Raw genomic sequence first — 21,314 nt, 5'->3', positions numbered from 1 at the left:
AACTGAAATTTTAAGTTAAACACAGGGCTGTTTCTGGTTCAGCTGTGGTGTATGGTTTACTTCCACTCATTTCCTGTTGGTGTGCATAAAGAGCAGATGAGACAGAAGATTCAGAAGCTTTACTCTGGACACAACTGCAGGACTGTAGCAATGTTATATTGCAAGACATTGTGCTCCTAAATTGTAATCAAAATGCAAAAGATTGCAGGTGCTGGAAATGTAATAATAAACAGAAAATGCTATAATTACTCAGCAGGATTGGCAGCATTTGTGGAGAAAAACAGATTCAGAATCAGGTTTATTATCACTGACATGTGAAATTTGTTGTTCTGCGGCAGCAGTACAGTGTAAGACATAAAGACATAAAATTACTGTAAGTTACAAAAATAAATAAATAGTGCAAAAGAAGAATAACAAGGGAGTGTTCATGGACCATTCAGAAATCTGATGGTGGAGGGGAAGAAGCTGTTGCTGAAACATTGAGTGTGGGTCTTCAGGCTCCTGTACCTCCTCCCCAATGATAGTAATGTGAAGAGGGCATGTCCTGGGTTGAGAGGGTACTTAATGATGGATGCCACCTTTTTGAGGCACCGCCTCTTGAAGATGTCCTTGATGGTGGGGAGGGTTGTGCCCATGATGGAGCTGGCTGTGTCTACAACCCTCTGCAGCCTCTTTCGATCCTGCGCATTGGAGCCTCCATACCAGGTGGTGATGCAACCAGTCAGAATGCACTCCACTGTACATCTGTAGAAATTTGCAAGAGTCTTTGGTGACATAACAAATCTCCTCAAACTCCTAATTAAGTAGAACAACTGGTGTGCCTTCTTCATGATTCCATCAATGTGTTGGGCCCAAGATAGATCCTCTGAGATATTCATGCCCAGGAACTTGAAGCTGCTCACCCTTTCCACTGCTGATCGCTCAAGGAAGACTGGTGTGTGTTCTCCCGACTTCCCTTTCCTGAAGCCCACAATCAATTCCTTGGTTTTGCTGATGTTGAGTGTGAGGCTGTTGTTGCGACACCACTCAACCAGCCAATTTATCTCACTCCTGTGCATCTCCATGTCGCCATCTGAGATTCTACCAATAACAGTGGTGTCATCGACGAATTTACAGATGGTTTTTGAGCTGTACCTAGCCACACAGTCATGAGTGTAGAAAGAGTAGAGCAGTGGGCTAAGCAAGCATCCTTGAGGTGCACCTGTGTTAATTGTCAGGGAGGAGGAGATGTTACTACCGATCTGCACTGTCTGTGGTCTCCCAATAAGGAAGTTGAGGATCCAGTTGCAGAGGGAGGAACAGAGGCCTAGGTTTTGAAGCTTGTTGATTAGTACTGAGGGGGTAATGTTGTTGAAAGCTGAGCTGTAATCGATAAACAGCAGCCTGACATGTTTTGCTGTTGTCTAGGTGCTCCAAAACTGAGTGGAGAGCCAGTGAGATTGCATCTGCTGTCGACCTGTTGTGTGGTAGGCAAGTTGCAGCAGGTCCAGGTCCTTGCTCAGGCAGGAGTTAATTCGAACCATGACCAACCTCTCAAAGCACTTCCTCACAGTAGATGTGAGTGTTACCAGGCAATAGTTGAGGTAGCTCACCCTGCTCTTCTTGGGCACCGGTATAATTGATGCCCTTTTGAAGCAGGTGGGAACCTCCGACTACAGCAGTGAGAGGTTGAAGATGTCCTTGAACGCTCCAGCCAATTGGTCAGCAAAGATTTTCAGTACCCTGCCAGGTACACCATCAGGACCTGACACCTTGCGAGGATTCACCCTCTTGAAGGATGTTCTGATGTTGGCCTCTGAGATAGAGATGATAGGGTTGCTAGATGCCATATGGATTCGCCAGGATGTAGTGTTATTCTCCCTTTCAAAGCATGCATAAAAGGCGTTGAGCTCACCAGGAAGTGAAGCATCACTACCATTTATGCTGTTAGGTTTCGCCTTATAGGAAGTAATAGCATGCAAACCCTGCCACAGCTGTCATGCATCTGTTTCTGTCTCTAATTTCACATGGAATTGCCTTTTCACTCTCACGATGGCCTTCCTTAGGTAGTACCTGGACTTTTGTAGGGTTCTGGATCACTGGTCTTGAATGCCACAGATCTAGCCCTCAGCAGACTGCGAAACTCCTGGCTCATCCAGGGCTTCTGGTTTAGGAAAACTCGGTATGTTCTCGACGGCACACACTCATCCACGCAGGTCTTGATGAAGTCGGTGATGACTGTGGCATATTCATTGAGATCCAAAAATGAATACCTGAATGTGGTCCAGTCCACTGATTCAAAGCGTCCTGTAAACGCTCCTCTGCCTCCCTTGACCAGACCTTTGTAGTCCTCATCACTGGTGCTGCGGTCTTCAGTCTCTGCCTATATGTCAGGAGTAAAAGTACAGGCAGGTGATTGGAGTTGCCAAAGTGCAGGCGCGGGATGGCACAGTAAACAGTTTATGTTTCGAGTAGAAAACCTTTCATCAGAACCAAATGATTGACCAGAACCTTGACCCTGTTTTCCTCTCCATGGATGCTGCCTGACTGCTGAGTATCCCCACCATTTTGTGTTTTTATTCCTAAACTTTAAGCTGGGCTGCTCAGTAAATGGTTTTTAAGGTTCAAAAGATCTCCTCCTCCTTTACCATTAGAAGGCCTTGGACTTATTGGTAATAGTTGTGGATATTGTTCAACCTGGAAAAATATGTTTTGCCTATCAAAAATTATTGAGATAGATTAATGCCAGTAGCCTTCTGAAATGTGAAAGTAAAATTCCCAATTGTCTTTGAGCAATTAGAAATATTATCAGCAACAAAAGTGTTAACATGAAACTCAAATCATTGTGATCTTTAAGTGGAAGTTCTCCAGAGACCTCTGCCAAAATTATGATTGAGGTTATATGATCTTACTAAATGGCCAGGAAGGCTTGAGGGGCTGAGTGGCCTAGTTCTGCTCCTAATTCATAATTTAAATGATGACTTCGAGTGTGAGACCTGCTTGTTGGAAATATCTCTTTTTTTTTATTACCCTTGGTATACATCCTCCTCTTAGCATCCCTTTTCCTCCATTTAAAATGTTTTCTACTGCCCACCAAATTCCATAGAAATTTCATCAATGAGATATCTTCAAGGCTTTCCTCCCTCAGCCTCCTTTATCAACCAATTTCTCATCCTGCATGACTTAAGCTCCACCTCAATCCATCATACATTATTTACTCTGAGTTCACTGTCCTTGTACCCTTGCATTTAATTTTCCATATTCAAGACAGCCACCTTTCCTATTGTCTCATTCTCACTTATGACTTCTCAGTATCATTCTCTGTCCATATCCTCCTTCCAGCCCGACTACTTTCTCTGTTTGCATTATGGGGAAAAAAGTGCTCACAATGTATTCACATTTGCACTTTCACAATTAAAGTTGTCTCGCCTGTGGCCTTCCATTTGCTCCAGTGTTTCTGTGGCCAATCTGTTCAACCGTACGCTCACTTCCACACTTGGTCATTCTAAAACTTACGTCTTAACCTAACACTAATTCCCATTCACACATCAATCCTTTCACTTGCTGTCCAAATCGGTTCCTGAATAAGCAATCTGTATTTTTAAAAATCTCTCTGTACTTCATTAATGTCCACTAAAATATTTAATCACTTCATCTTTGGTCATGCATTTTGTTACCAAGGCTATATGCTCTGGAATTCACACAAAAGTGCCGGAGGAACTCAGCAGGTCAGGCAGCATCTATGGAGGGAAATGAACAGTTGATGTTTCGGGTTGAGACCCTTCATCAGGACTGGAAACGGAAGGGGCAGAGGCCAGAATGAGAAGGTCAGGGGAGGGGGAGGAACATATGCTGGCAGGTGATAGGTGAGTCCAGGTGAGAAGGGGAAGGTAGGTGGGTGGGGGAGGGGGGAGATGTCCACGGCTTTGTACATCTCTCCCCTTCCCCACCCACCTACCTTCCCCCTGTCACCTATCACCTGCCAGCGTATGCTCCTCTCCCTCCCCTGACCACCTTATTCTGGCCTCTGCCCTCTTCCTTTCCAGTCCTGATGAAGGATCTCGACCCAAAACATCGACTGTTTATTTCCCTCCATCACTGCTGCCTGACCTGCTGAGTTCCTCCGGCATTTATTGTGTGTGTTGTTCCAGATTCCAGTATCTGCAGAATCTCTTGTGTCTATGCTCTGGAATTCCCTCTGCAAGCTTTTCCATCTCGTTAAGACAATCCTTAAAATCTACTTCTGATCAAGCTTTTGATTGCTTGTCCTAATGTCGTGTTGTGTGTCTTTGGTGGCAGGTGTTGGTTGAAGGTCCTGCGACATTTTGCTGTGTTAGAGGTATCGCATAAATGCAAGTTGATGTGTTTAAAATACTTGGAGTACTTGATTGGCATGACATGGCTCCATCTGAAAGATTTGTATTGTAGCAGTATCAATGACTGAATATTCATGTATATGATTTATAATAACAAAGCCCAATATAATTATTCTGCTTGCCATTATATATTAATATCCTGGTGGAGAAAGGTAAGTTTTGTTCTTGCTGCATTCTCAGATTTAAAATGCCAAATGTAGGCAAAAAGTACAGCAGTGAAAAAATGTGGCTGTTGCAAGCACTATTGGCTTTTGCTAATAATCTGAAGTTCCATCTTTACTGGTATCTATTCTGTATCTAAACCACCTTTTATTTAGTGCTTGAAGCACTATTCGGTAGTTTTAAAATGAGGCAGTAGATTTTTTTTTAGAAACATTTGCGTCCATAAGATGGTGTATTAGCTTTTCTCAAAAAAGTTCTTTTAGCTTTACGATGTTTAAATAAAAATGGAAATTGTTTCTCAGGAGCTACATTGTTGGGGCATGGATATCAAGGAAATGCATAGCAAATGGACAACCAGGAGTGACATAAAAGCCAAGTTGACAGCAGTGTCATCCACCTGCCATCATAATTCTCAAGTGGCACAAGTCACAGTTATGTGATTTAGCATGGTCAAGCCCAGAGCATGCCAAACCTATGGAAACCCTGGACATTAAGCACTTCCTGCAAAGCTATTTTCTACCAAACTACAGAAAGAAGGATCGCCAAATGATAGACTCCAGGAAACCACATGTTACAACTGTTTGGGGAGGCTGGTCACCTCTATGAATCACAACTGCAGTTATACTCGGGCAGCAAGATGAGAAGAGGCTCTGGAGTGGAGAGTAGACATCACAACATCCAAAAGAAGTCAAAGCTCTTGCATCCAACACAAAATGAGCACCAGATGGAGGAAAAGTGAAATATAGAACAAAGCAATGTGGAAGGGGTAATGTAAAATCCTGTAACAACCACCACTGAAGTCAGTTCAAAGGTCATAGAGCCACAGAGAGATACAGCATGGAAATAGGTCCTATTGACCAACTGAGTCTGCACTGACCATCGGTCACCTACCTACACTAATCTTGCATTAATCTAACATTCTCATGAGCCACCCCCCCCCCCCAAAAATTCGACCACTCACCTACATACTAAGGACAATTTACAGTGGCCAACTAACCTACCAACTCACATGTCTTTGGGTGGGAGGAAACCGGAGCACCCAGCTGCAACCCATGTGGTTACAGGGAAAATGTGCAAACTGTACACAGACTGCACCTGAGGTCGGGATTGAACCCGGGTCACTGGCGCCGTGAGTCAGCAACTCTACCAGCTGTGCTACTAGGCAGTCATGGAGGAGATTAGTGGTGGCCCAGAGGCAGGCAAGCTGGATCTCTGAAGGGCGAAAAATCCACAAATCCAGGAGGGCCAACATCTAAAGAGTTAAGATATGCCTGAAGTCCTCACAGACCAACACTGATACCTCTTCTGAAGAGGAGCATAAAGGCCAGCAGAAGGAAGGGCAGAATTTAGCAGGAAAAGTAGGTGGAAAAAATAGTACCCCTCAAAGAAAAAAAGAATTGTGACTGGAAGCAAAGTACATGGAGCAACAATAACGAGGCTCCCCACCTCCAGGAAACTGAGATGCAAAAGGCAAAGTTCACTGATCCCAAGAAATCAAAGTCAGTGAAGCACCCATGCACCCCACCTCTGGGGAATCTGGGATATATTTTGTCATTAAAAATTGCAACTATTAACATGCTCAGTATCATAAGCACTACATGACATATTGCATTGTTAGTTTACCTTGGCTGACCTGCTATTTTACTGCACTTCAGCAACAACTAACAGTGGTTGGGATGGTTGCCTACTGGCAATCAATCTAATCAGGAGGCAACCCTTCCTCTAGTCTGGGAATTCTGCTGCAGGGAAACAACTTCACCATCATTAAAATCAGAGAAGTAGTTGCAGAGTTTTGTCTCCTGTTTGCAAATGTAAAAGCAAAAGACTGCATTAGGGCTCATCAAGTTAGCTGTAAGGAATGAAAAAATTGACCATTTTTCAGAAGCTCGGCTGCCGTTGGCAACATTACGGGCAGTGACTTCAGCTGTAGCATCAATGCAGCTTGTCAATCTGGCAAACTCAATGCCACACTAAATCCTCATTGGAGCTGCAAAAGATGCAAAGTTGTGTGATACTTCAGCAATCCTGCAGATGCATTTGTCCAGTGCAGATTAGATTTTCTTTCTTTTTAGAAATCTGTGAAACTCCTCTTTGATTCTCAGGTGGACATTTTTTTTCAATCCAGGGTCCACTCCACAGAGCATGTTGAATGTGCTGTTTCTTCCAAAAAGTTTGCAGAGGGAGCACTGTGATTAGCAGCCTCAAGGAAGAGGGTGGATCAGTAACATTCTTTCAGTCTCGCATATTAAGGATCAGTAAATCCTTCTATACCATGCTGTACAATTTAAAGGCCACAGACAACAACTTGGCTCCTGTATTTTTCTGTCTTCTATATTGTAGATCTTAAATGATTGCAAATGGGAGAAACACTGGATGAACTGACAAGGTTGATCTTCTCTTTCAAGGCAAATTGGACTTCTAGAAGAGATGCAGGTTACTGCAGATACTGGAATCTAGAGCAAACAAGCTTCTTGTCTGTTGGACTTGAGTTGTACTTGGCTCCTTGGGACTAGCTGGGCCTCGATCTGCTGGAACTGTAGAGTAATTAGAATCCATTGTCTTCATCTAGTCTTAGTGATGAGAGAGATCATAGAATCCAGGAGTCTGTCAACAATCAGACGCGGTTTTGTCAGCATTCAGCATTGGCCAAACCTCATGTTGCCAGCAGCTTTCAGCCCCGAACCTACATCTTGGTGCTGAGTGGCTGCACCACACTCCCCAGCCAGCCTGCCGAACTCCCGTTTGTGGAGGCAGCCTCGGGTCTAAACTGGGGGAGCGTTGGCGGAGGGCACGGATTTGTACCAGGCTCCCAACACAGCAGTGTACAGCCTGAGCAGATGCCTGTTTTTTATAAAGTATAGGGATATATGTATCCATCAGTGTTTGCACTGGAGGATCAGGAGGACTGTAACAAATCAGCGCTCTTAAAGGCGGTGCTGAATGGAGTTCCAGTGCGTTCTTGCAATTGCTCATAGGAAAGAACCTAGTCATCAAGTGCATAGTGTTCCCCTTGTTGTTTATTATTTATTTTAAATTATACTTTATTCTTTAAAAAAATTCAAAGACAAATAATTAAGAACATTTAAGACAACACTTTCATAATAACAGGTCAGACCCTTATATTTATATTGGCGTCTCATCAGTTATCCTTCATTTGTAACTGTGAAGAAATAATTATGGGGTTTTAACACAGATCTCAATGAATTAAGGTGCAGTGATGGAAGGGTCAAACAGTGGCTCTGGTCCACCAAGTCCTTGCAGTGCCTATGCCCAGCTACAGAGCATCATCTAGCACTTTTTCTAGATGCTTGAACATGCCAGTTTGTAGCACTTGATCATCGGTGATTTTTCAGATATATCAGAGGTCATCCTTCAGGAATTGATGACTTTCTGCAGAAGTTGATCTTAGTTTCAATGTGCATCACTGGGAACATCTAGCACAGAGTCGTGTGTTATGCAGCAATTTGGGACGAACCATAATGAATGCTGCTGCATCTATTCCAGATATTTCTGGCAAAGATACATTCTCTAGGAGATGGGCAATGGTCTCATTTCCAGTACCGCTATCACAAAGGCCAATGTTCTTGTGCTATAAGAAAGATCTGATGAGGAGGACCTTTCTACAACCAACCAAGCAAGGTCTTGGTGTTTGTTTGAAAGCTTTGGTGATGAAGCAGTCTGCCAAATGGTTTTGACAGTCTGCCCATGGAATCACTCCACAGGATACACCGTGTCCTTTTCTTGCAGGGTTCTGATCATATTTTGTGCAGGTTACTGCCAGATTGATTTATGATCAAAGATGTTCTTGTGTGTTTTATGGGAGACAGGTGGCTGGAATGGTTCAACTAACAAAAACATTGAGGCAAAATAGTCAAACTCATCCCTTGCAACACAAGACACGTTAACACTTGGTGTTTGTATACGCAGGATCTACATACAGATTAATGAACCACGCAAAATATAGCTATAAGCTAGAACCACATTGGATATATTATTTTCCATGTTTTTCTGAAAGCTTTATACGTCAAGGTTCTCCAATCTAGCTCCTTTATGAAATGGAAAAGGTCTTGGATGAATGCTGGAGTGCAAATTTGAGGTCTGTGCCAGTTAGAGCGATACTTGGTTCTCTCAGTGTTGACTTTTTTAAAAGTTGAAATTCATGAGTGTTCAGTTCGAGTATGGGCTGGGTTCTGTTCTACCAAGGGATGCTCCCATCTTCCTTAGATGAACATGAATGTACCTTAGAATTGGTCAGGGCAATATCTGGGGAATTATAAAGGAGATGTGGAGTACATCATTCACATTGGTCGGAGGTGGAATGTTGGGGCAACTGTCTGCTTTTCAGTTTTCTCTTGCATTAAAGAAATTACAGGAAAATGTCACCCTGTGTTGATCTTAAAAGAGAAGTCCTGTCAATACCACTTTGGGCAATGAGATTTCAAATAACAGAGGTTGTCTCTACTTTCTAAAAACAAAAAGTCAACATTATTGATCCAGTTCAGATTTAATATTTTGAGCTGGCATCTCCAACTGTTTGTGGAAGAGAGTTCCATATTCTTACCACTCGTTGCATGCAGAAGTGTTTCTAATTGCTCTCTTTAATAGGCTGGCCTTGATGTTTAGATTTTTCCTTTATTCTTGACTTTCACACCATGTTTCTCTCCATCTTCCCTTTCAATTTTTTTCAAGATCTTAAAAGAAAATCAATCAAATCATCCAACACCCTACTAGATTTAAAGAATGCATACATAATATATGTAAGATTTCCTATGAACAGAATTTCAACTGAACAAACCACCTAATTGTTGTGACTAAGGAAGTAGGTCCTGTGCCATGTGTCCTGTGGCAAGTGACTTGCCTCCTGGCACCCCAGAGCATGCCAACCATCGGTAGGGCATGGATCAGCAGTGTGATTGAATAGTCTCCACTTAGGGCGGCACGGTAGTGTAGTGGTTAGTGCGACACTATTACAGTGCCAGCGATCGGGTTCGATTCCTGTCGCTGTCTGTGTGGAGTTTGTACGTTCTCCCGTTTCTGCGTGGGTTTCTTCCAGATGCATCGGTTTCCTCCCACATTGCAAAGACGTACAGGTAGGTTAATTTGGGTTTAAAATGGGCGGTGTGGACTCGTTGGGCCGGAAGGGCCTGTTACCACCCTGTAAATAAAATTAAAAAAAAAAATTTAACTGAATGAGTTCTCCTCTAACAACATTCAAGAAAGTCAGTACTATTCAGGACAAAGCAGCCAGCTTAATTTATCACCAGTTCCAATGTCCTAAGCATGTACCAGGGCCGGACAGGATATATCCAAGGTTATTACGGGAAGCTAGGGAAGAGATTGCTGCGCCTTTGGCGATGACCTTTGCATCCTCACTGGCCACAGGAGTAGTATCAAACAATTGGAGGGTGGCAAATGTTGTTCCTCTTGGTTAAGAAAGGAAGTAGGGATAACCCTGGGAATTACAGACCAGTGAGTCTTACTTCAGTGATGGGCAAATTACTGGAGAAGATTCTTAGAGACAGGATTTATGGGCATTTAGAGAAGCATGAGCTGATTAGGGACAGTCAACATAGCTTTGTGAGGGGCAGGTCGTGCATCACGAGCCTGATTGAATTCTTTGAGGATGTGAAAAAGCACATTTGATGAAGGTAGAGCAGTAGTTGTGGTGTACATGGATTTTTTTAGTAAAGTGTTTGATAAGGTTCCCCATGGAAGGCTTATTCAGAAAGTCAGGAGGCATGGGACCCAGGGAAACTTGCCTTTGTGGATTCAGAATTGGCTTGCCCATAGAAGACAGAGGGTGGTGGTGGTAGATGGAGCGTATTCTGCCTGGAGGTCCGTAATCAGTGGTGTTCTGCAGGGATCTGTTCTGGGACCCCTGCTCTTTGTGATTTTTATAAATGACTTGGATGAGGATGTGGAAGGGTGGGTTAGTAAGTTTGCTGATGATACAAAGATTGGTGGTGTTGTGGATAGTGCAGAAGGTTGCTGTAGGTTACAACATGATATTGATAGAATGCAGAGCTGGGCTGAGAAGTGGCAGGTGGAGTTCAACCCAGATAAGTGTGAAGTGATGCACTTCGGGAGATCGAATTTGAAAGCAGAATACAAGGTTAATGGCAAGACTCTTAGCAGTGTGGAGGAACAGAGGGATCTTGGGGTCCACGTCCATAGATCTCTCAAGGTTGCCACGCAGGTCAATAGGGTTGTTAAGAAGGCATATGGAGTGTTTGCCTTCATTAGTCGGGGTATTGAGTTCAAGAGCCATGAGCTGATGTTGCAGCCCTGTAGAACTCTGGTTAGACCATACTTGGAGTATTGTGTTCAGTTCTGGTCACCTCATTATAGGAAGGATGTGGAAGCTTTAGAGAGGGTGCAGAGGAGATTTACCAGGATGCTGCCTGGATTGGAGAGCATGTCTTACGAGGATAGGCTGAGCGAGCTCGGGCTTTTCTCTTTGGAGAGAAGGAGGATGAGAGGTGACTTGATAGAGGTGTACAAGATGATAAGAGGCATAGATTGAGTGGACAGTCAGACTTTTTCCCAGGGCGACAATGGCTAACATGAGGGGACATAATTTTAAGGTGATTGGAGCAAGGTTTAAGGGGGATGTCAGGGGTAAGTTTTTTTTACATAGAGAGTGGTGGGTGCATGGAAGGTACTGCCAGCAGAGGTTGTGGGGGCAGATACATTAGGGACATTTAAGAGACACATGAATAATAGAAAAATAGGGGGCAATGTTGGAGGGAAGGGTTAGATAGATCTTAGAGCAGGATAAAATGTCAGCACAATGTTGTGGGCCGAAAGGCCTGTACTGTGCTTTAGTGTTTTATGTACCGCCTCTAACAGCACACTGTAGCTTGTGTTTGTGTGTGTGTGCCATTTCACCGAAGGTACTTCAACATTCCTGCAAATTCAACAAATTGCCATTCTTTCAGTGCTTCTGGATCTAGGACCTGGAACTCCCTTTCTGGCACCTCTCTATTCACCAAGAGGACTGAAATATTTCAGGAAAGCATCTTGCCATTTCCTCCACAGGGGTAAATAGTAGTGTAGCGGTTAGCATAACGCTATTACAGCGCCAGTGATCCAGGTTCAATTCCAGCCGCTGTCTGTAAGGAGTTTGTACATTCTCCCTGTGTCTGCGTGGGTTTCCTCCCACCTTCTAAAGACGTACAGGTTAGGAAGTTGTGGGCATGCTATGTTGGCGCCGGAAGCGTGGTGACACTTGCGGGCTGCCCCCAGAACGGTCTATGTAAAAGATGCATTTCACTGTGTGTTTCGAATGTACATGTGACTAATAAAGATATCTAAATGCTGCATCTTGCTGGCAATGACCATATTCTGCAATGAATAATTTTTTTGAAAAACTATTTTTAATCTCTTCTGCCTTCTAGCTTATCATAGTTCCTCCCTTGTGTTCTTTTCTCCCTTTGCACTTTCCTTCTTAATATTGTTTTACCTCTTTCTCAGTTCTGATGGAAGGTCATGGGCCTGAAACCTTAGCTCTGTTTGTCTCTCTACAAATATTGCCCAACGTACTGAGTGTTTCCAGCATATAGTGTTCTTTATTCAATATTACCATTATCCATTGTTGAAGTTTTGCAATGGGCCATTTTGGTTCTTTGACCTCTACCATCTTCATTTCACCCACACACACGATGCAATGACTCTTGTTTAATTCAGATAATACTTCATGTCTGAGGAGATATTGAATTTTGTAACAGTACGGCAGTTGTGTTAATGTTTTTAGACTTTCAGACTTCAGTTTATTTGCCTTGTAAGACATAGATTTCAAATTTAAAAATATAATAAAGAATGTCAGTCCTGAAGCTGTGTTTTTTTTTGCCATTTGTGGTAATTGTTTTGGTCGGGTCCAAACACACATCTTGTCTGATTTAAAAGCTGCTTTTGGCATTCCCCTTTTATTGTGTCGTAAAATATTTGAAAACAAATCTTATGATTAAGAAAATGTCACTGAGTTAATAAACCTTTTATTATCAAGGCATTAAAAACAAAAATTCTGGATATGAAGACTGCATATTCATACTCTATATCTGAATAAAAGGTCATTGTGGTGATTGCTGTATGATTTTTGATTTCCAGGTCAAGTGAAGGTTTACAGAGCTCTGTTTGCATTTGAACCCAGAACAGTAAGTACATTGCTTTTTTACCGAAAATAACAGCTGATTTGTGTATGGTGTAGGGATCCAGGAATGCTTAGAATTTAAATTTAACTGCTTTGTTTCAAATTATCCAAATTCTTGTGCTGTTGATAGTAAAGCATATCTCCACGCAGTATCGAGTCGTTAAACACTTTTTATATATGAATTAAGTAACTGAGTTTTACAGTTGTTTAACATGATTATGGAGTCCAAGTTTGGAGGGAAAAGCATATCATCCAAGGAAAACAGAAATATAAGGACAAAGACAGATCAGGATTGTGACAGGTGATAGAGGGAGGAAATACAAGCATAAGAAAATAAAATTGCTGTGTATTTTTTCTCTTTTGCCTTAACAGTATTGCCAAATTTCTGAATGTAGTTCATTGATTGAAACTTCTTAGGATGAGGCTATTGGCTATTTAATGTAACTTTTGTTCTTTGTCAAATCTTTTAATTATAGCTTAGTTTTACCTACAAGTATATACAAGTATATGTTATATGTAAATAATTCATTAATATGTTTGACAATCTAATATTATCTAGTTTTTCATTAAAATTCATATATTTGTGTTATTATTTCCTCAACTACATTGTATTATAGTTTAATGGATTTTTCTGATTATTCCTTATTGTCACTTGGCACTTTTATGGTAGAGCACCAGAGTTTGAATCTTGATGTCTGATCCCTTGTTTGTATTCTATTTGGCACTTGCATTTAAAAGATAATTGAAGCTATTTATAAATACAGGTAAGTGGAGGATCTGTACACAACAACCAGTACTGAAAATACATTGATTTCAACACACAAACTTGAAAATCCTCTCTCTTCATTTAATTTTCTCAAAGTATGTGACTACGGCACTGAAGGAGAAGCAAAACCTAAAGGGAATGTTCTTATCATTTAAAATGGTTCCCCATTTTGTCAAAGGAAATTTCATTGAGAGTAAATTGTATAGTTAAACTGTTGCAAAAGAAATACCAGTTTGCTTATAGAAATGGTTGTGTCTCCTTTCATGTGAGGCGACTCTGATGGTGTCATCAGTGTCTTCAATGGGAAATGATATGCTTCAAGACTTAAACCAGCTGGGGAGCTCAATTGTATCAGGAATTACCTTTCAAATTTGGATGCAGACTTTACAAAAAAATACATTTTGTTCCTGGCAACCAGAAGTTCCAGCTCAGTGTTAAAGTTAGTTTGAAGTCATGACTCTCAGTTTTCATTGGAAGTGCTTTTAATTTTTGACATTACTGGAGCACTTTAGTACCAAAAAAAACTATGGTTTTCTCTTCCATCCCCACCACCCACCCCCTGTCCAGTGCCACTTTCCTATGCCACCACAGCAGATGCAAACCTGTCATTTCACCTCTTCCTTTCCTACCATCGAGAGATGCAAGCAGTCTTTCTAAGTGAAGCGGCCCTTCACTTTCAGTTCTTCCAATGTACTGTAATGTGGTCTCCTTTATACTAACAAATGCAAATTGGGTCGGTCACAGGGCAACCTTCCTGTTGCTACTTTAATTCTCCCTCCCACTGCCGCTCTGACCAATCTGTAACCTCTTGCACTGTTGTAATGAGCTCCCAAGCAGGCTTGAGGAACAGTGCCTTCACTTTCAACTGGGCACAATGAGCCCTCCTGATTCAATATCAAATTCTCCAACTTGTGATACCTCATCTTTCTCAGTCTATATCAGAGTCAGTCATTTCTGCTGTAATTCATCCAACTATGATATTGACGCAGTTTTCTTATTTTTCCCTCTCCATTACCACTTTCTAACTTGCTATTTACAAAATGCCTCACTTCTTTGTCATCCTTTGACTGCTCTCATTAACAACTCACCCCCACAGCAACCATTGTCTCAATCAATTGTAGATATTCACCTTGTCCTATCTATCACTCATTCAACCTTCTCTGCAATTTGCAACTAACCTTTTTTTCTCTCTTGCCCAGTTCTGATGAAGGGTCTTTGACTGAACTCAATAATATGAAAATTAACACAGATGTAAGGGAGTTTCAATTATTTAAGTAAGATTACTGTTTACTTGAATTTTATTAGAATCGAGCAATTTTAAATCAAGTTGCTTGATTCTAATAATTGTTTTTTTTATCCTATTTATCATATTGCTGAGTCAGTTATGTTTTTGCTTATTAGACATCACCATTTATTTGTTCATGCAATGATCATTTAATCCAAGCAAATGTTGGATTGCCGTTGCTTTTAAAAGGACAGTTAAGCAATCCATATCAAAGAGGAAATGTTTCAACCTAACTAGGATTTTAAAGTGTTAGGTCGTCATTATTTTTTGTGATGAGGTAACTGAAAGCAGGATATGCCTATTGCTGCAATCACTTCCTGTAGCATACATTACTGATGCAAGGAAGAACCCAGTGCAATTTTCAGTTCATTTTTGAGTTGATATGGTGAGATGGAATATTTGGACTCTGTTGCATTATATGGAAGTTTTAGCTACAGATGTAAAAATCAAATCTACAAAGAGTTGTACAAGTGTGAGTAGCCCAGCTGTATAAATGTTAGTATTGCATTAACACATTTCTTGTATGCAGTTGGCTGAGGAATTGTACATTGAATGACTTTATAGAATTGTAGAGTCATAGAATCATACAGTATGAAAACAGGCCATTTGGCCTATTTCATTCCCACCAACCAGTGGGCACCCTTCTGTATAAATCCCATCTTCCAGCACTCTGTCCATAGTCTTCAATGTAGAGATGACTCAAGTCCTCATCTGGACACTTCTTAAATGCTGTCAGTGACCCAGTTTCAGCCACTCTCTCAGGCAGCTTAAGTTAAAACTTAAGTTAGTTTTCGAAAATCCCTAAGTAAAATAGTCTTTCCATACTTCGGTGAATACCCACTCAAAAGGAGGCCATTGTACAGTAAAAGTCCATTCCATTCATGATTATGGGAAGTGTAGTGTCTCCTGTATAAAGGACAGAGAAGGATCACCAGATATATTTTCCATTAGTTGTTAAAATGGACATAAGTATTTTTCATGGGAAGGTGTTTTGTGAGTGAAAATTCAAGATTTATGGTTATCTCAACTATTTTGTTCTCATTAGGGACTACAGAAAATCTCTTTCCTATTTGAACCATGGATCAAAGATAAAAGAGGAAAACTACAAAACAAAATTCAGATTTTCAACAACTGCAGTTTAGTATCTCCCATTCCAGCATTTTATTTAACGCTCCCCTCTGTCCTCATCTACATCTGCTTCATCTTCTCCAGACAGATCAGCCATGATTAATAAATGCTCATCACTCTCTCAGCAGGTACCACCAACGCTTATGCCTTTTACTTTCCCTATTACAGACAATCCCTTCTCTGCAATTTAATACATGCTTGATTTCTAACTTTTCCTAATCCTGAAGAAATGTTAGCTCTGCTTCTCACTGACAGATATGTCTGATCTACTGAGCATTTCCAGCATTTTGTGTTTTTATTTGTTAGGAGAGAATCTTCAAGTAGTGCACATGTGGAAAAGGCCAAGGGTTAGAAATTCTAAAAGTGTTTATGTACGCACAGCTATTGAATTTCAATGAAGAATTATTTGGTAGACAAAACTGAAGACTTGCCTTGTGGATTGTGAAGTTTGTGTTTTTTTTATTCCCTTCTGGGTCTTCCAGTAACATGCTGAGGCTCCTAGATATATGCAGTGGCATCCAATGATCTTAATTAAAGAGAACCTCCTTGAGTCACCCGTAGCCATCAACTCATCTTTAACATAAGATTATGCCCTGTTCCATAGCTCTTCTCACTTCTGATGCGGATCAGTGATAAAACTGAATTCTGCATTGGTGGAACATGTGAAGGAAAGGCCTTTAAACATCCTAGCCTTTTCTGTGAATCACCAAGTCTCGAACCTTGTGTACTGCAGATTTTGTTTGAGTACCTGCTATGCCTTGCCAATTTAATGTACTGAACAATTTCTAGGCCAAGGACTTTTGGTTACATTTTATTCAATGGCAGTTAACAATCATTTCAAAACAAAATATTTTGTTCAGAACACAATTGAAATGTGTATTTAAAAATGCACTGATTTTCATGCATTTAAATACTGTGTAGGATGCCATGGTTCAGGGCTATAAGACAGATATATTTGTAGAGAGGTCGAATCCTGCTCCAATCTTGGATGGACAGATGGATAATCTGAAGTTGTATGTTGCCGTTATATGGAGATATTAGATGATCATGTAGGTTAGAGAGCCAGAATAACAAGCATAATAGATGGACTTGCTTTTATTCTATGGATTACTTTTGTGATTTCATATTTAATATAATCTGATTGCAACTTCAGTTCCACATTCCTTTCTACACCCAGTAACCTTTCAACCCCTTGCTTTCAAAAATCTATCCACTTCTGCAGTAAAAATAATCAAACTCTGCTTCTACCATCCTTTGGGGAAGAGAGTTCCAAATACTCGTGACCCCCGAAGGAAAAAAATTTCCAACCTGAATGAACAATCTTTTATTTGTAAACAGTGACCCCCTAGTTCTAGCATCTGTGATCAAAGGAAATGTCCTCTTCATATCCACCCATTCAAGACCCCTCAGGAAGTTTATGGACAAGCACAAGGCCTCATCACAATACAAACACCCAGGATCCCACTCCATTGAGAGCTCATCACAGACAGAGAGTCAATGCCCAGTGAATTAACATTTTGAAGGCCTCCTCAACCATGTCTTTACCTTGTTGTGTGTGCCCTTGACTCCATCCCATTAGCAGCCTATTTGATGCAATTGTCCTGCCACTGCTGATCAGCAAGAAGCGAAAAGGGCCAAATCCCAACTTTAACAAAAAAAAAGGCCTCAGGAGCACACAGTATTCCCACAGAAGTTCTAAAGGTCAGTGGCTTCAGTCACATATCCACAATCCAATTGTCCACATCTAGGAAGAGGAGGATATACCAGGGAATCTCAGAGATGCTGCAATCTAGACTGTTGTTACAAAGGGAGACGAGTCCACCTGTCACAACTACAGAGAGGTCTCCCTATTTTCTGTCACAGGGAAAGTCATTGGCAGGGTTCTTCTGAAGTAGCTCCTCCCAGAGTATCAGCGTGGATTCCATCTATCTAGAGATATAGTGGACATGATCTTCATCATGAGACAGCTCCAGGAAAAATGCAGGAAGCAGCACCAGCCACTATACAGTATGTGGCTTTGCACTCACTAAAACCATTGACATTAGGGAGGGGCAGTGGACCGTCCTCAGTTTGCCTGCCCACAGAATTTGTGTTTGCTTCATGATGGTGTGCAAGTGATGATCCTGACTAACTGTCCAAGAGCCGATCTCAGTGAACACTAATGCCAGAGAAGGCTACATCATTGCCTCAACACTTTTCTCAATCTTCCCACAAAGTTGTATCTTACCTCCAAAGAACTCTGACTTTTACTAATTAATTAATTAATCCTATCTCATCACACAATACCAGTGTTATATAGACTGCTCTCTAGTTGGCTGCAGAACATACTAAGAAATTATACTGAGTACTCTATGAAATCCTTGTCTAGGCTTCCTCTGCCCTTCTAATCCTTGAGGTTCATTTGTGGAATAAAATTCCCCGTGGTTATTGCTGTACCTTTCTGACGAGTTCCCATTGTTTCTTCCTTTATTCTCTATCTTACCATGTGGTTGTTGTGCCAGGAACATACTAATGGTCTCCACTTCAATACTTCTCCCATTTGCAGTCTCTGCTACATTTGTTGTAAACATGGGGGTCCTGCACAATCTCAATCCTGATTACTCTCTATCATGGGTCTAGTTCCACAACACTTGTGTTCCAGTAAGCGTCCAACTTTCTCCAAAATTTTCCATCACAGGGTCTAGAAGAGAATTAAAATTGTCCTTTCTATCTGTAACCTGTCTTCATGCTTTTCCTGCAGACCCTCTAAGTGCTATTTAACTAAAGACACAAGCAGTAATGTCACTGTCTTTATTCGTGCAAAGGTTAACCCTCTATGCTGCTTATCCTTATACCTTTACTATTCCCTCTACACTTTTATTTTTGTAATCTCTAGTCTTAAGTGCTGATTTGCTCAGATTTGTACTCTCTATCCCTTCCTGTCACGGGCTGTTTATCATTTCTCATACTTTTAACTTTCTCTCTAGGTTTGTCTCTTAATTTTTATTTACCACATCTTTGGAACTTTGATCCCTTGTCCACACTATTGAATTTAAAATCCTCCCCCTCTAGTTACATCTCAACACTACAGATCCCACGTTCCCCAGTACTGGTGCCAGTGCACCATAGACTGGAACCCACGTCTGCAACAGCAGCTATAACATTCAGGCTTTAATCTTCCCCATCCACCCACTGATTTGTCTCCAGTGGAGCTCATTCCATTCATTCCTCGCAGTGCAGATGTCAATAATTCTGGTGGTTTGTGATGTTCTAAACAACCTCTCCATTGTGAGGTGAGAGCCCTTGCCACCAGCTAAATGTGGTGGTGGTGGCTGAGAAGGAAAACATGGAGTCTGTCAGCCCTTTCTATTTGGGCTTGCTAAACTCACCAGAGATAATTCCAGTAATCAAACCAGTGTTCTCCATTAACCAGCAGTCCCATACCATGCCTTCCCTCTGACTGCCACAATGTTTATTATAATTATCAAAAATATTTCAAACCATGTTAATGAGATCATGCCATAATATATCCAAAATTCAGCTAATCCCCCATAGTGTTGACTTCCTATGCTTGTCCTGGTGCTCTTATACACTGTTACTGACTTTCAAAAGAGGAAAATGAAGTTACTTTTGAAGAATACGCTTGAGCCACTCTGACCCTAGATTCAGGCTGCAGTTGGTATTCCCTTTGCGCTTGTGACATTAGTCTTGGCTGGCTGGGTGAGTATCAATACAAAGGAGACTGCTAGACCTTCAGGGGCGGAGGAATAAGTGTTTCTTACTGAAAGAGGAATCCAGTTTGTGCTCCATGGGAGTCACTACACATGGTTCCAGGACAGGGGATCAACAATCCCAGTAATACATTTCAATATAGATTGCTCGACTCTGGTTTCGCACAACTATCCTTTTTTTTGTTGTTTTAAAACTGTAAACCACTATGACACCTGTTGGAAATTCCAGTCCAGCACCAAGGGTGATGTAGGGGCTTGTAATAATCTTGAATGTATGATGGTACATATGAACATTAAATACACATCCTGATTAATAGAAATAGTGGTTGATGGGGGTATGGTAATTAACCAATGTCTAAGGCTAATGGTACAGTTAGAAGGACCTTTTGCAGCTCTCAATTTAGATACTTGGAATAGCTCCTGTTTGTGACCTTTTACAGTCTTCCACTACACCCCTCTATGTATGTGTCTGCATGTCCCAGTGGAACCAGAAAGGATGGCTCTGCTCCACTCCACCAAGAACTCTTGACAACTGTCCATAAATTTGACCCTACTTTATCCTACTTGGGTCGATTCCATTCCTAGGTTAGATTTAATTATTGCACAACTGCTGTCATCTGCTTCAACTGCACCTCTCCTTTAAGACCTGTGGGATAGCTTTAATTGTTACTTGCTACTCATGATATTGGCCCCCTTATGATAACTGGACCCAGTAACCAGCTCAGTTAGTTAAATTTGCATTTCAGGACCATACAGTTTTGTTATTTTTTAGCTTCAATATTTCTACCAAAGCCTTATTTTTGGACTCTTTTAACAAATTTATCATGGTGCCAGGCACGGTAGTGTAGTGGTTAGTGTAACTCTTTACAGCGCCAGCGACCCGGGTTCAATTCCCGCCGCTGTCTGTAAGGAGTTTGTACATTCTCCCTGTGTCTGCATGGGTTTCCTCCGGGTGCTCCGGTTTCCTTCCACATTCCAAAGACGTACAAGTTAGGAAGTTATGGGCATGATATGTTGGCGCCGGAAGCATTGCGACACTTGCAGGCTGCCCCCCCCCCCCCAGAACACTATGCAAAAGATGCATTTCACTGTGTGTTTCAATGTACATGTGACTAATGAAGATCCTATCTTATTTGAACATGGCCTTAGATTTATTTCATTAGTATCATAATGACTAGGCTACTGTATTTGCTTTTACTGATCTCATGAATGCTACTTAAATGTTAAACTGGCTGATACCAGGTCATGGTGAGCCACAACTTTCTGCAGTAATTTGGAAATCCATGGCTATTGCTTTTGGTCCCATCACAAACTAGTTGATCATTGACTGCCTCCCTCTACCGAAGATTTGACTCGGCTGAACAAGACTGTTTGTAGCCTTGGGATCCTATTCGTGCTAACCTGAGAAGAGTCTTGAATCACCAAAGCCAACATTTTCCATCCTAAACATTCACACCATCATCAGTAGTGTACCATGGCTGCTGCGTATACCACCTGCATGAGGACTACAGCTACTTGCCATGTCTACTCCAATAGCTTTGCTCAATCTGTGACATCAATAACCTAAAAGATCAAGCACTAGTCAGTTGAAATATTTTGCCATTTCTTTGCTGGATCTAAATCCTGGAATTTCCTATCCAAAAGCACAGTGAGGTAAGAGTGGGAAGGGGAGGCATGCAAGGATACGTTCACCAAATAAACTGTAGGTGTTCAAGGAGACAACTTGCCACCAACTTCTGAAAGGCAATTAGAGCTTTCT

The 21,314-nt window shown here is 41.4% G+C and overlaps 1 protein-coding gene across 1 annotated transcript in view; it reads left to right on the top strand.

The window, feature by feature from the left end:
* ostf1 (osteoclast stimulating factor 1) overlaps positions 1–21,314 on the top strand; it is a 63,698-nt gene that overhangs the window by 8,631 nt on the left and 33,753 nt on the right. Inside the window, exon 2 of the mRNA XM_052019894.1 lies at positions 12,624–12,670. Coding sequence (XP_051875854.1) covers positions 12,624–12,670 — 47 coding nt within the window. The remainder of the gene's footprint in view (positions 1–12,623; positions 12,671–21,314) is intronic.

Source organism: Pristis pectinata, chromosome 7, assembly GCF_009764475.1.
Source record: "Pristis pectinata isolate sPriPec2 chromosome 7, sPriPec2.1.pri, whole genome shotgun sequence".
NCBI lineage: Eukaryota > Metazoa > Chordata > Chondrichthyes > Rhinopristiformes > Pristidae > Pristis > Pristis pectinata.
The sequence above is the reverse complement of the archived record's forward strand: the minus strand, read 5'-3'. Positions and strand labels throughout refer to the sequence as shown.